Here is a 12,536-nt window from a genome sequence, read left to right as displayed (position 1 = left end):
CTCACCTGGGGGGCGCTCACCTTTCGGAACAAGACCGGATTGCGATATGCATGACCTAGACAAATATTGTGCGTTTGCAAGCACTTTGTCATTGGAGCACCTAACCCTACGCTGCACGGCAACCCAATGGACACATTTGTTATTTTGAAATATTTTGTTGATTTTGCCCGAGAAGAGTTGCCAGCAGGAAGGTTTCACATTTGAGGTTTTCATTTGGCTAAAAGCGGAGACGCAAGCCAACCCATTTCTCATTTCTCATTTCTCACTTCCCTTCTTCCTTCTTCGCCGCAGTGAGTGACACACTAATTGTTCGGCTTGTTGTGCCCCGAGATGCATTCACCATTTGCAATTGGTTTAACCTGGCGTATGAGTGATTTAATATTGAATTATGGCTTTTGATTTATTTCGCATTCACAATCTGTAATGGATTTATGTCGCCCTATTCGTTTTCTGCGTTTCTTGTGTCTTCTGTGTCTCTGATTGCCAAAAACGGGCAGAAGAAGAAGGTTAACGAAAATGCCAAAGCAATTGCAGCACATTTGCCGGGCGGCACTTTGCCAAGAAAAATAAAGCTCTTGCCCAGTTCTTGGCGCAGTCACCGAAATTACGGCTCTGGGGTGTGAACAAAATGCAAATATTACACAGCTCATTAAGCCTGAATTGGAATTGGGCATCCACGATTTTAGCGCCTAAAAAATCTTGGCATCGTCGATTTCTTAAGCAAAGGCGAACTTGGTTGGGGGGTAATATTAAATTTAATATTTATAATTATAAATCAGTGAAAACGTGTATAACAATTTGAAGAGTTTAATTAATTTGGTAACATTTTCTAATAAATTTAAAAAAAATATATATAAATCATAAATAAATAAATAAATTGTTTGTAAGGAGAATAAATTTTAAAGAACAATTTTAAATTAGCTAATAACAAAATTAGCTTTGTAAATAGTTTTGGCATTAAATAAGTACAATTTGAGCTGCCGAAACATACATCTAGGCAGCAGCTCCTCAAATCCCCATTCAATTGGCATTCTCTTTCAGCCAGGTTTCCGAGGTCGTCTATTGCGGCCTCTAGTTAATTTATAATGCCCGACTTCAATGTTAATTTACGTTTAATGAATTTTAATTGGGCCCTTCCTAGTCCCAAAGCCACAAACTGCCCGCGCTGCCACCCAACAAAATTGACAAATTACATTCGGTTCGCAGAGTCCCTTCTCTAAAGTGACGGGGAAAAATGGAGTTTTGCCAGGGCCCAGAACATTTTCGTCCTCCATGTCCTGGGCCTTTGCCATTTCGGTTCATTTTGTCGCCGCCGCTGTTGTTTGTTGTATTCTATTCTATTTCATTTTATTTTTGTTTTTTTTTGTCGTTGCTACGCTTGAAAGGTCCAAAATCGCGTTTTCAGTGTTTGTATGTCCGTGTTTGCCTAATCAAAAATTTCAAACACGTTTTATATTGGCAACGCAAAGTCATTTATTCAATTTGCAAACCAGTTTAACGTTGCGTAATCTAATCAAAAAGGTTGCGACTCAACTCGACTCCACTAGCTGCGCCAGTTCAATGCCAGGACAATCCGGGTCTACAAATGTATATGGCTCTATATGAAAGCCGTCATTCGGTAGGCCCTTGGCCGTTTGCCAAAACAACAGCAGCAAACAGCAGCAAGGGGAAGGAGGGGACTTTGGTCGGCCCGCCTGAACTGTAACAAAAATAAACAAAGTACCCGAAAAAGTTCAAATGTTGAAAACTAAAAATAGTAAATGGCTGACGTCACGGAAAACATTAGGGAAACGTAGATTTACAGAGAGAATGACCATATATAGTATACGGAAGGCGGCGCTCTGAAAAGTGATGCAAACATGTTATGAAAGGCATTACTCAATGAGATTTTGTCACGGCACCAGTTTACTGAACTCGGATTAGGCGAAAGTATTTAAGGGATAGGTATGAAATTCACTTGATAAAACAATCTGAAGAGTCAAGCTCAATAATCGGGGACTGCAAATAATAATTGTTCATGTGTTCATCTTGATTAATTGTAAAAATGCAGTTCACATAAATAGTCCCTGAACTGTGATAAGAGATTCCAAGCGTTGTAATTTCTCAAGAAATGCAATATGCATTTATTTTCTTTTATGTGCAACTGATAAGGCTGATTGGTTCATTATCAGAATGGTATAAAAGCAGAACAATTCGCAGGCATAGTCACAGTGTCTTCCAGTTTCTTTCTTACTAAAGAACTAAAAATGTCGCCTAAATTCGGACTTGCAATTCTGCTCTTCAGCTTCGTTCTCCTGGGAATCGCAAATGCCCAGCAATACCGGTACCCACAACAAGTCTATAACAGGCCATACGTAAGTATAATATAGTGTCATTAATTTACTAAACTTTATACTAAATTGAGCTTTTTTATTCTCTACTAGGGTGTTCGGAATTTGGGTGGCTCAGGCCCATTACCGCCAAACTTTCCCCCTCCGGAAAACGCTGTTCCACCGGCAGGCCCTCCTCCAGAAGCAATGGATTGCTTGCCCAATCAACTGGCCGCCAAAACTCCTGACAACAAGACACCAAGACCCAGGCCCCAGGGCTAGGAAATAATTGCATTAAAAGTAACCACTTCCGTTTGACTCTTGTAACTTATTTGCAATGTTTTGAACATAAATGTACATATTTTCGATGTAAAAACAATTATATTAAATTCTCAAGGCACACCATAAGTTATGTTGACTTTAATTATGAAATTGTTCGAAGCTAGGAAAATACAGTACAGGACTGCAAGGTCGACTCCACGTTAACAACATTTCATCCAATATAAATACAAATTAAAATAAACGATACTTCTTCCAGTTTGAAAGTTTTAACAAAATTAAGGTAACGACATAGTCGACATTTGGAGTGCAACCGCATTGTTTTTGAACCTTGTTTGATATTATGTATAAGTGCTAATCAAAATATAACATGCAAACACAAATGTTTGAAAATTATGAATATGCTAATTAGGAAATATACCTTTTCTTTAATGTTCTGCTTTCATTTTCTCCGTAATTCAAAGAGCCCAAATTTATAAGTAGAAGGTATCATATTCAGCCTTCCACATAAACTGTTAATTAAGATTTCAAGAAATTTGATCAAATTTCTCCAACCTTTTATAAAGTACTACCGATAGAGCAATAACTTACTAATAAGAATAAGTTACGGTAATCCTAAGCAAAAAAAGTTACTCATACGCCCCGTTAACACTATCACTTGTAGCTGCAAGTTTATTGTATGATGTCCAATTATTTCGCCAAATCCACTTTAAAATCTTTTTGCAATGGCTTGAGGAAGCACGCTTCCCCCGACAGCGATAAATCGCAAAGCTCTGTCTCCGGAATCGTGTGAATGCACTCGGCAACTGTCTGAAATAAACCCATCGCCATCCCCGCTCACTGACACCTCCCAGAAATAGGGGGTTCCCGCTGTTTCCCATCCCCGATACCCGATCCCCGGCTCCCCTGGACAGACGGACGGTGCCCGATTAGTGCTGCGAACATGAAAAACAGATATGCTAACGTGGCAAACAGCCGCAACAATCGGAGGTAGACCTGCCACGCCCCCTGGCGGTGGGCGAACGGAGGGCAGAGCCAATAAAGTGTTTAACATTTTCGCCCGTACATTTTAATGGGGGAAATGAAACAATTTCGGTGCCAACGACATGCAGACGGTGTGCTATGGGTGATGGGCGGTAGATGGTGAGCTGGGAAGGTGGGCGTGGCACGGCATCCACGCCTATATGCAGATTAAGCGCGCATTTAACAATTTTACGCTGCATACATTTAGGCGGCGGAATCCTCAGCCGGAGTTTCAGTTTCCATTCGCTCGCCACTGCTGTTGCATCAATAAATTAAATGCAGATTTCCATTTTCGCACATGCAAGGGAACCAACACCAGTCCAGCGAATCCAGCGGTTCAATATCGCCACGAACTCGGCAGTTAGGAGTGGCAGGGAAATTGTTGCATGCAGTTAATTATTTTGCACAGGTTTTTGTGCAGTGCAACTTCCACTTGCCCCAAACGACTAATTGAAATAAAACATGCCCGCTTTCCGGTTTAATTAAATAAGGCCCAAAAATGGCACGAAGTTGTTGTTCGACGAAGACTTCGGCTGGCATTAATAAATTTCTTTTTAATTGCTGCGGAAATTGCATTATGCAAGCGAGTGTAAGGCAAAATGTCATTTTCCGATTGCTGTCGTTCGCCTAGCTTTTAATCAACTTGATGTCCCGTTTTCCACAAATCAAATGGCAAATCCCCCGCTCAAAGAGAAAACTTGATCGGAAGGCGTCGAGGAAATTTTTCGTTACCATTTTGCGGCAGGCGTGAAATTTTGGGCAACATGGAACATCAGGAAACCAGGCAGACACTTAGGAAAATAAATATTTAGTAGTCATATTTGGATGTGTAAATGTATTTTTTTGGAAATTTAAAAATTAAATTTAACAGCAATTCGCTGGAAACTATTAAGTTGATTGTTTTGGAACCCCGCAAACACATAAAATATTGAATTTCCTGAAATTTAACATTGGTATTTCAAAGTTTTTCTTTTGAATGTTTATATTTTTACACATTAACATCGTTTTTAAATCAAAAACATTTTAGTTAGAAAATCAGCAAACCTATTGCTAACCAAATCTGTCTTTTTTATTGCCGGCCAGTACATTGGGACCCCCGCAGACATTGCAGCCACCCGATGAAAGGGGTGGACCAAAACCGAGTGGTCCACCTTTCGGAGGAAGTTCGACACCAGGAGGAGGTCCGAGTACTGGTGGAAGTCCGGCGTCAGGAGGAGGTCCTAGAACCGGTGGGAATTCATCTTGGGAGCTCTGTACATTTCCCAAAGTCCGAACTCCGTAAGGCTAGCAAAACGAATATAATACGATTAAAATTTTCATATTAAAGAACATATTCTTACGCTTCTATTTTGAACTGGTCGTGGTTGAGGGTAATGATATTGTCGATTATTGTACGGGTATTGCTGGTACTGGTAGTGCTGGCCATTGGCGATTGCGAGAAGAACGCAACTAAGAAATATAATCGTAATGTTCAATTTAGACATCATCTTCAGTTCAATGGGAGGACTGAAAGACACTGCCATTTCAGCAGCAACTCGGTTTATATTTATATGTTTATAATAAGAGATTTGCAAGTCTTATCATCTTTACTCAGAAAAACGAAAAAAAGTGCAATGGCATTCATGAACATTACAGAATTCTTTGAATTTAATCAGTTTTTAATTATTTGTAATGCACATTTCCAGTAAATCAAGATGATAGCCCCACTTGGAAAATTGTAATTTTAGAGTATTGTTTATTTTTATATTTCTCAGAAGTGCGATCTAAACAGTTTTTGTCTCTCAAGTTTTTTTTTGTATTTTGTTTATGTGAATGCATTACTTATCAGGCCCAAGTAAAGCAATGTACAAAATAAATAAAATAAAAGTGTTCTTATGGAAACTGTTCATTTTCACAGTGCAGTGAAAGAGAGATGTGTATCAGATGAACCGAAATCTGGATAAGGTCCATTCAAACACACACACAGACATTTGGCGAACTCTTGGGCTAACCAAATCCAATTGGCCAACATTCGTATGCGATTTCAGCAACCTAATCTGGTAATGGAAGGGTGAGAATCGAGACCGAAACTATACGTGTGATAAATAAGGCTTTCAGTTGGGAAGGTGGACGATGGGCGGTGGATGCGGTTTCTCTCTTGCCTTAACGTTTTCCGTTTACCTGGCAGCCATTTTGACCAGCCAAAAACTTTCAGCTACCAAACTCCAACTGGACAACAATTTTCCTTTCGCCATTCGTTTTTTGCATTTTTTGTGCAGGTTTTTGTGGTCTCCGCTTTCCTTCGGTTCGGTTTCGTCCTCAGCTTTTAGTGAAATTTGCATTTTGCTTGATTTACGGAAAGATTTGAGGCTATTGCAACGCAACTTTGATGTGTGTATCAATTTAGCCAAGTGTTAAGGTTAAGGATTCGGATTCGGATTCGGATTTGGATTCTGTTTCGAATTGCATTCGTCCGGGCTCCGCTTGTTGTTTGTCCTGGCAAACATTTAGTTATTGCATACTGGGGGTTTTGGAAAGCGGACAATTCTCCATCTATCCAAACAGACTGAGAGTGAAGCAAACGCTGATGGAGTGACCGCACAGATAAGTCAATTGGCATTGCATTTGATTGCAGGCGTTCCGGATGGGGATATTGTGGATGTGGAAGGTTGGTTTGTCTCTGTGAATATCGAACAGGTATGTTTCATAGTTTAAGGATGGTTTTAACATGGCTTTTAGTTGATCAAAACTTGAGACAAAAATATTTATGGAATAATCCTGAGGTGACAAAAAACTTTTTAGCTCTTTAAGATTTAAAAAAAAATAAATATTTTGCATTCGTCCCAAAAAACCTTTAAGCTCAAGAGATATAATTTTTACTTGATTTACGATTTAATTTTTGAAAGACTTAAGACTTAAGCCTTTTTTGAGAAGCTTTTTCAACAACTTTATTTTACAGGCAAAAATGTTTATTAAAACAAAAATGGTTAAATGTAGTTGCAGAATGGCAAAAATTTTCCTCTTAGTTTGGTGGTCCTAATCCCGGTATCCAAAATGGTTATTGCTGCCTTGATACCACGAATGCATCATTTTATGGATGCCCCCAACTCAAAAGCGCATTAATCCGGCGAAAAAACGTGCCACACTTTGTGGCTGTAATTTGCTTGAGCGCTCTCCTAACGACTTTTCTCACAAAAGTCATAACCTGCCAGGCAGACAAACGCAGACGAACGAACAAACAAACAAACGACTTAAGTGCAAACAATTAAAAGACAAACAGCTCAATGCTGGCTCACACCCAAACACACAGGCAAACAAACACCCACACAGTCGAATTTCAGGGCACACATACGGTTGCGCAAACAAGGAATTCGCAGGAGTTGAATTTTTGGGACGCGGCAGAAGAAAAAGTTTTTTTCAGCCGGCTCAAAAGTCGAGCCATGACATCTGAGTCAGAGTTTTAACTTTCGGGGCTTCTCTTTTTTACACCCTTTGTCGGCAGAGATTGTAAATGAGAAGTTTGGCGCAAGAGTTAAGGGGAATTCGAGCTGGGAGTGTTATATGTATGTGGACAATTGCAGGATTAATTGTACACACTCATATGATCTGTTTGAGGATTTAATAAAACAAACATTTTATCGTTTAAATTGTTTAAATTTCACATAAACAATAGTAACAAATTTAAAAGTCTTGAAAATTTATGAATAACTAAACAGAAATTTAAAAATATTAAAATATTAATAATATTTAAATTGTTTAAATTTCACATAAACATTAGTAACAAATTTAAAAGTCTTGAAAATTTATAAATAAATAAACAGAAATTTAAAAATATTAAAATATTTAATTTATTTCTGGTTGAGCTAAATAATCTTTGTTAAAACTATGTACTGTGATATCTACCTAATTTTAAGAATTTATTTCTTATATATTGGTGATTTTAATTAAAGCACATAATCGGTAAGCAAAAGAGATTTTATTCAGATTTATGCAAACAAAGTGCTAAAAGGGAGCTTCTGTCGAAAATATGCTTTGCATTTAAATAGCATTCCCCTTTTACCATTTGCTCAGACGTCTGTGGAGGACATTCGGGCGTAATTTCCAGAGAATTTCAGCCTTTCGTTGTATTAAAAAACCACCTCATTTCACTGCATATATTAAGTGTGTAAAACGTGTCAGAATCTGGGACTGTCTTCCCCTTTTTTATCGTACCTTTTCTTCTCGGGCATGTCATTCAATCATTTCTAGAGGTGGAGCGTCAACAAATTCCTGGTAATAAAATGCCCGACAATCTGCTCGTGCTGGAATTTGGAATTTTGATTTTTCAGGTAACGTCAACACGGTTCAAAGCTGCGAGTGTGAGCTGGGGCGCAGCTAATCTTTTGGCGACCGCCAAACCGCACATTAGCTGGGGTGCTGGGATGCTGGGATGCCGGGATGGTGGGAATGGCCCAGGATGTTCAGCAAACATTTCGGCCTGACAGCGGCCGAAAAATCGTGCATTGCCGATGATAACGTACTGGCCTGGATCCAGCTGACGCAGCCACGTCCATCTACCATCCACCATCCACCGTCGACCATCGTTCCCTGCATATTCACGCCGTATTAGCGTTTGGTGGCCAAGCGTTCCGGGCCTGCAAACCGGACATAGAGCGGCGCATTCGAGTTTGGTTTCGTTTGGGGTTTGGGCTTTGAACCGGGTCCGCAGCTTGTGGTTCCCCTTTGGGTCCTCGGTTGATGCGTTTGACACGATCCACTGATTTCCGGCCCGCTTTACCTTTTGCCACCACCCCAACCTGAAGTGGGTGGCTCTTCGTTTGGCAACTTGCGAGGTAAAGTACGATATGCTAATCGGCTTGTTTGGGGCAGGTGGGGCAAGGGACATGAGCAGGTGATGTTGCCTGCGAAATGCATCAAATATCTGCGGCATTGCTTCACCGGATGGCAATCATATCTGTACGGAGCAGCAGTAAGCTCAGTCTAAATTCTTTCACAAAGAATAAATAGTTTTTTTAATTATCTTGACCTTAAGGACCTTGCAATGGGTTTTTAGAAAACAAATAACCAGCAATATGGAAACTCCAAGAAAAGAAAGCCTAAATACACAAATATTTCTTTGTTATAGAATGATAGAATTTAATTTGATATTAATAATAATGAGCTCGTCAGTTATTGTTTTATTTATTACAAATTTCCTTTTTATTTCAATTAAAAAGCAAGCAAACATTAAACCGCAAAGGTTCCACGTTCAGGCCAACCAAAGATATACCCCCGTAAAAGGTATAAATAATATCTTTTATTAGCATAATGAAGTCATAAACATTGCAACAGTTAACCCGCAAAGTCAACAAGTCAACAGCAGCAGATAAAATCAGCAGTCGCCCACATTAACTTCAATTCTCTCCCTCGCACACACGCACCATTGCATTCCTGCACTTTTGAACCCCCTTTTGAACCCAGGTTTGAAATCCCTCGTGAACCCCCTTTTAAAACCCCTCTTGCGCCCGATAAGCGATCGTACACAAAAAAAAAATAGAAGGAAAGGGTAACCCCATTTACATGCAACGCAGGCAGGGCGGAAACGGAAGTGCCGAGGCAGCTCTGAAATAATATCAAAAATGGCTGCCGGAGGCGGCAACAAAAAGTTGCAGCTGGTCACAAATCATCTTAGGAGCTACGTGCTGCAGCCGATGCCAGTGTTGTAAAATGCTAACGAGCCCCGGCAACCTTTGTTGTCCTCCCTCGCCCACTGCCCCGCCCCTTTTAGCCCATCACCCCATCACCATTATCATCATCATCATCATCATCTTCATCGTCGTCGGCGTACTTGTCGTTTTCGCCGATGTCGTCGCTTTGAGTGACTTTGGCATGAATGCGGAAGGTGGCCGGCAACTAATTTAGCTCCCTTTGCGAAGTCAGCGGCATTTCATTTCCCCGGATTATCCACGGCTGGTGTTCTCAAAAAAATATATTCTTGAAAGGAACAATAAAAAGTATGCTCGAACTAAAATGTAAGCCCTTTTAATCACGACTACAATTTATTGAGAAATGATGTGATGAATGAATTCAAAATAAAGCACAAATAAATAAAGAAAAATTTGCCTAATTTATTATTATTGTTTGAAATTAATTTAACACGATTTTTCCACTATTAAAATATTTTACATATTTGCAAACACAAGCATCTATCAGGCCTGTCCCATTGTTCATTGAAATGCTTTAAAATGTATCCAAAAATATATTGTGATTTCTGGCACTGTAAAGTCACTAAAGAATGCAATGCGAAAGCGTTTCCTGGAATCCCCTGCCAAGGTAAGCGACTTCGTCTCAGTTTCAGCGAGGAGCAGCTGCTGGCACCTGTGTGCAGCTCAGCCAGCAGTTGCAGGCTGCAACTATAAAATACCAATTTACTCCGCATGCAGTTAGTATACTTTCTTGGCAGCCAGGCCCGCCCGATCTCGATTCCGGACCCGGACCCGGACCCGGACCCGAACCCGAACCCGGACCCGAGCCCGGACCCTCCTATTCCGGCTGGCATTACCATTCTCTGGCTCTTTGCCCTGAATCTGGGATGCTCGGATGCTGATGCTGATGCTGAATCTGGGGGAATGGGTTTTTTCGCTTTGCTCTCTGGGTTTTTCTTTTAGCCGGAGCCATTTTATGTATTTTTATGGTAGGTTGCAGCCACTGACGCTGCTGCCGCTTGGCCCGGAAAGCGGAAACCGAAAATTGCTACTTATTATGTTACTAACTTTGTGTTGCCAACACCGCTCGACTCCTTCTGTGCCAACTCCTTGTGTGTTTGTGTTTGTGTGTGATTGTGTGTGCTTGTGTGTGCTTGTGTGTGCTTGTGTGTGGAGCCGGGGCCCGTTGTTGGCTGGTGTGATAATGTCAGGTTTTGTTAAAATTAAATTGCATGTCTTGCTGCGTTGAAGTTAAATTATGGCCTCCCAGGGTCGAAGGTGTGGCATTCAACTTTACATCTCCAACTGAGAATAGTTTCACGAAAAGTTTTCACCTCGAGAGTGGCAGGCATACAACTTTAAACGGGTCGCAGACTAAAGCAATGGTCCATTAAAAAAAACCCACGCAAAAAATCAAACGGACATCAAACAATTTTTTAAAGCTTCAATTTTTTCCGTTTTTGGGACATTTTTGGGTTTTTTTTGCACAGTTTCCCAGCGGGATGGCACAAATATAAAATTTTTTTGCGTTTCGCCACAAACAGTATGCAACAGATTTTTTCTTAGCCACATGGTGCCAGGATAAAAACAGTCGCCCATTTTGGCGAGCGCGCTTCAGCGCCAAAATGTATGCAATGTTTTCCTTTACTTGCCTCTTTTTTTTTTGTAGTTGACTGCGATAACCACACGCTGTGATTTTTACCGGCATTACGAAATATTAACAGCATACAGCAAACATAAGAAAAACGATATTTCCTTTTTAAGACAGCCCAGGACTGAAGGAGAGTAAAACATTTGAGTAATGGCTCTTTGATGCCCCAGAGACTGACTTTGTGGTAATGGACTTGTTGGAAATTCAGATTCGTTGGAAATTTAAAGTTCAAATTACTTGTGCTGAAAGGCAGCAGTTTAAATTTATTTTGAAATATTGTAGGGAAATACGAGAAGACGATGTGAATGTTATATTTTTGAGTAATAAACTTTTAACTTATTATCAAGAGATTAAAATATAATAATGGCATTCCCTAAAGAGTTACAAAATGTTGCCTATTTGTATGACCATTAAAAACATTTTTACCCTAATGTTTAATGTTATTTGGGATGAAGCTTCTGATTTATCTTATATATATTAAGGAATTATTTGTTTTACTTTGTTTATATATTTGCTTAATAATTAAAATTTAACCCAAACAAAATCCCTAAACGATTCATCATCGAATGACTGTCCACCACAAACCTTGACCTTGGCATTAGAAAAAATATGTAGTTCCTCTTAGAAACCCAACTAAAAATGTTTTCTCACATCAACCCTTTGGCAGTCTTGGCCAACATGAAAAACAACACGTTTCCTGGCAATAAATCTTGGTCGACGAGTGTCTTGCACGTATGCGAAAGTAAGGAAAATACGAGAGACAAGACCCTGAAACACACGCAATCCAAGACAGACAGGAGACATGTCACATTCCTAGGCAGTGTTTTTGTTTCGAGTGTATTTAAGGTATGACAGAAATGAATAGGCAAATATGCAACTACAAGGTAAAACGGAAAATAGCCGCAATGAGGCATAACGTTTTCCATTTTCAATTGGAAATTCCAACATGCTGCCACCCAGTTCGCTGTGTAATTTATTGGCTTCCCAGCAGAGTCCCACATGTATTCCGAGTGCCCAGAATCCGATGCAGGGAGATCGGGCCAAAGTGTCCCTACATTTGCTGCTCCGGGGAAGGCAAACATTAACGAATGTTCAACTACCTCCGTATCAATATCAATATCAGCCCGCTGCCCCGCCTCCTTTTGGCCGGGCGTGTATCTCTAAATTGAGTACGTGTTGTTCTAGCTGTTGAACGTGTTTCGGTAAGTACTTGGCCCAACACGTGTGTGTGCGGAGGCCGCCGGGAAACTTCCAACTGGCAACATATTTCTTTCAGTTATATGGATTTCCAAACGTGTCTGATTGCCCTCTAATGGCATTTTATTACATTTATTAAAAAGAACTTAAGAGCTCGGAGGCGAATACGAAAATCCGCAAATTAGATACTTAAATGACATTGTTTTGAAAAGCCTTCAAACGCTCGGGGCGCCCAAAATAAATTGGCGTCGTTTAATAAAAATAATCGGCTTGAAATGATTCATGTTTACTTAGATAGAATGGTAGGACGGATTTTCTTCGTGGTCTTATAAATTATCGACCTTAGTATGTATGTAGCTGCTTAGACTTTGTTAAATGTTTAAATTAATGTTGGAATAATTTGATTAATATTTT

General features: G+C 40.0%; 2 protein-coding genes across 3 annotated transcripts; one reads left to right on the top strand and one right to left on the bottom strand.

Annotated features, from left to right (window-relative positions):
- Positions 1-2,195: 2,195 nt before the first annotated feature.
- On the top strand, positions 2,196-2,717 carry LOC128263263 (basic salivary proline-rich protein 1-like). Its single transcript, XM_052998175.1, has 2 exons — positions 2,196-2,354; positions 2,424-2,717. Exons 1-2 carry the CDS (start codon positions 2,247-2,249, stop codon positions 2,589-2,591), a joined length of 276 nt encoding a protein of 91 aa, XP_052854135.1. The 5' UTR covers positions 2,196-2,246; the 3' UTR covers positions 2,592-2,717.
- A 1,709-nt stretch (positions 2,718-4,426) lies between these two features.
- On the bottom strand, positions 4,427-5,122 carry LOC128263261 (mitochondrial import receptor subunit TOM40 homolog). Of its 2 annotated transcripts, XM_052998173.1 has the most exons (3): positions 4,952-5,122; positions 4,869-4,895; positions 4,427-4,838 (listed from the first exon to the last, which is right to left on the bottom strand). In XM_052998173.1, the coding sequence occupies exons 1-3, from the start codon at positions 5,096-5,098 to the stop codon at positions 4,662-4,664; spliced, it is 351 nt and encodes a 116-aa protein (XP_052854133.1). In that variant the 5' UTR covers positions 5,099-5,122; the 3' UTR covers positions 4,427-4,661. The 2 variants fall into 2 exon arrangements, with proteins under 2 accessions (XP_052854133.1, XP_052854132.1); XM_052998172.1 differs by having other exon boundaries at positions 4,427-4,895.
- Positions 5,123-12,536: the final 7,414 nt, after the last annotated feature.

The sequence above is a fragment of the Drosophila gunungcola genome, unplaced genomic scaffold (genome assembly GCF_025200985.1).
Source record: "Drosophila gunungcola strain Sukarami unplaced genomic scaffold, Dgunungcola_SK_2 000001F, whole genome shotgun sequence".
Lineage (NCBI taxonomy): Eukaryota > Metazoa > Arthropoda > Insecta > Diptera > Drosophilidae > Drosophila > Drosophila gunungcola.
Note: the sequence above shows the minus strand (reverse complement) of the source record. Positions and strands in the feature narration are given on the sequence as shown.

Excerpts from the sequence above, each read along its gene's own strand:
- LOC128263263 (XM_052998175.1), top strand. The coding sequence starts at position 2,247 with ATGTCGCCTAAATTCGGACTTGCAATTCTGCTCTTCAGCTTCGTTCTC. Across the intron at positions 2,355-2,423 it reads AAGTCTATAACAGGCCATAC|GGTGTTCGGAATTTGGGTGG; the intron begins GTAAGTATAATA and ends ATTCTCTACTAG.
- LOC128263261 (XM_052998172.1), bottom strand. The coding sequence starts at position 5,098 with ATGATGTCTAAATTGAACATTACGATTATATTTCTTAGTTGCGTTCTT. Across the intron at positions 4,896-4,951 it reads GACCAGTTCAAAATAGAAGC|CCTTACGGAGTTCGGACTTT; the intron begins GTAAGAATATGT and ends TCGTTTTGCTAG.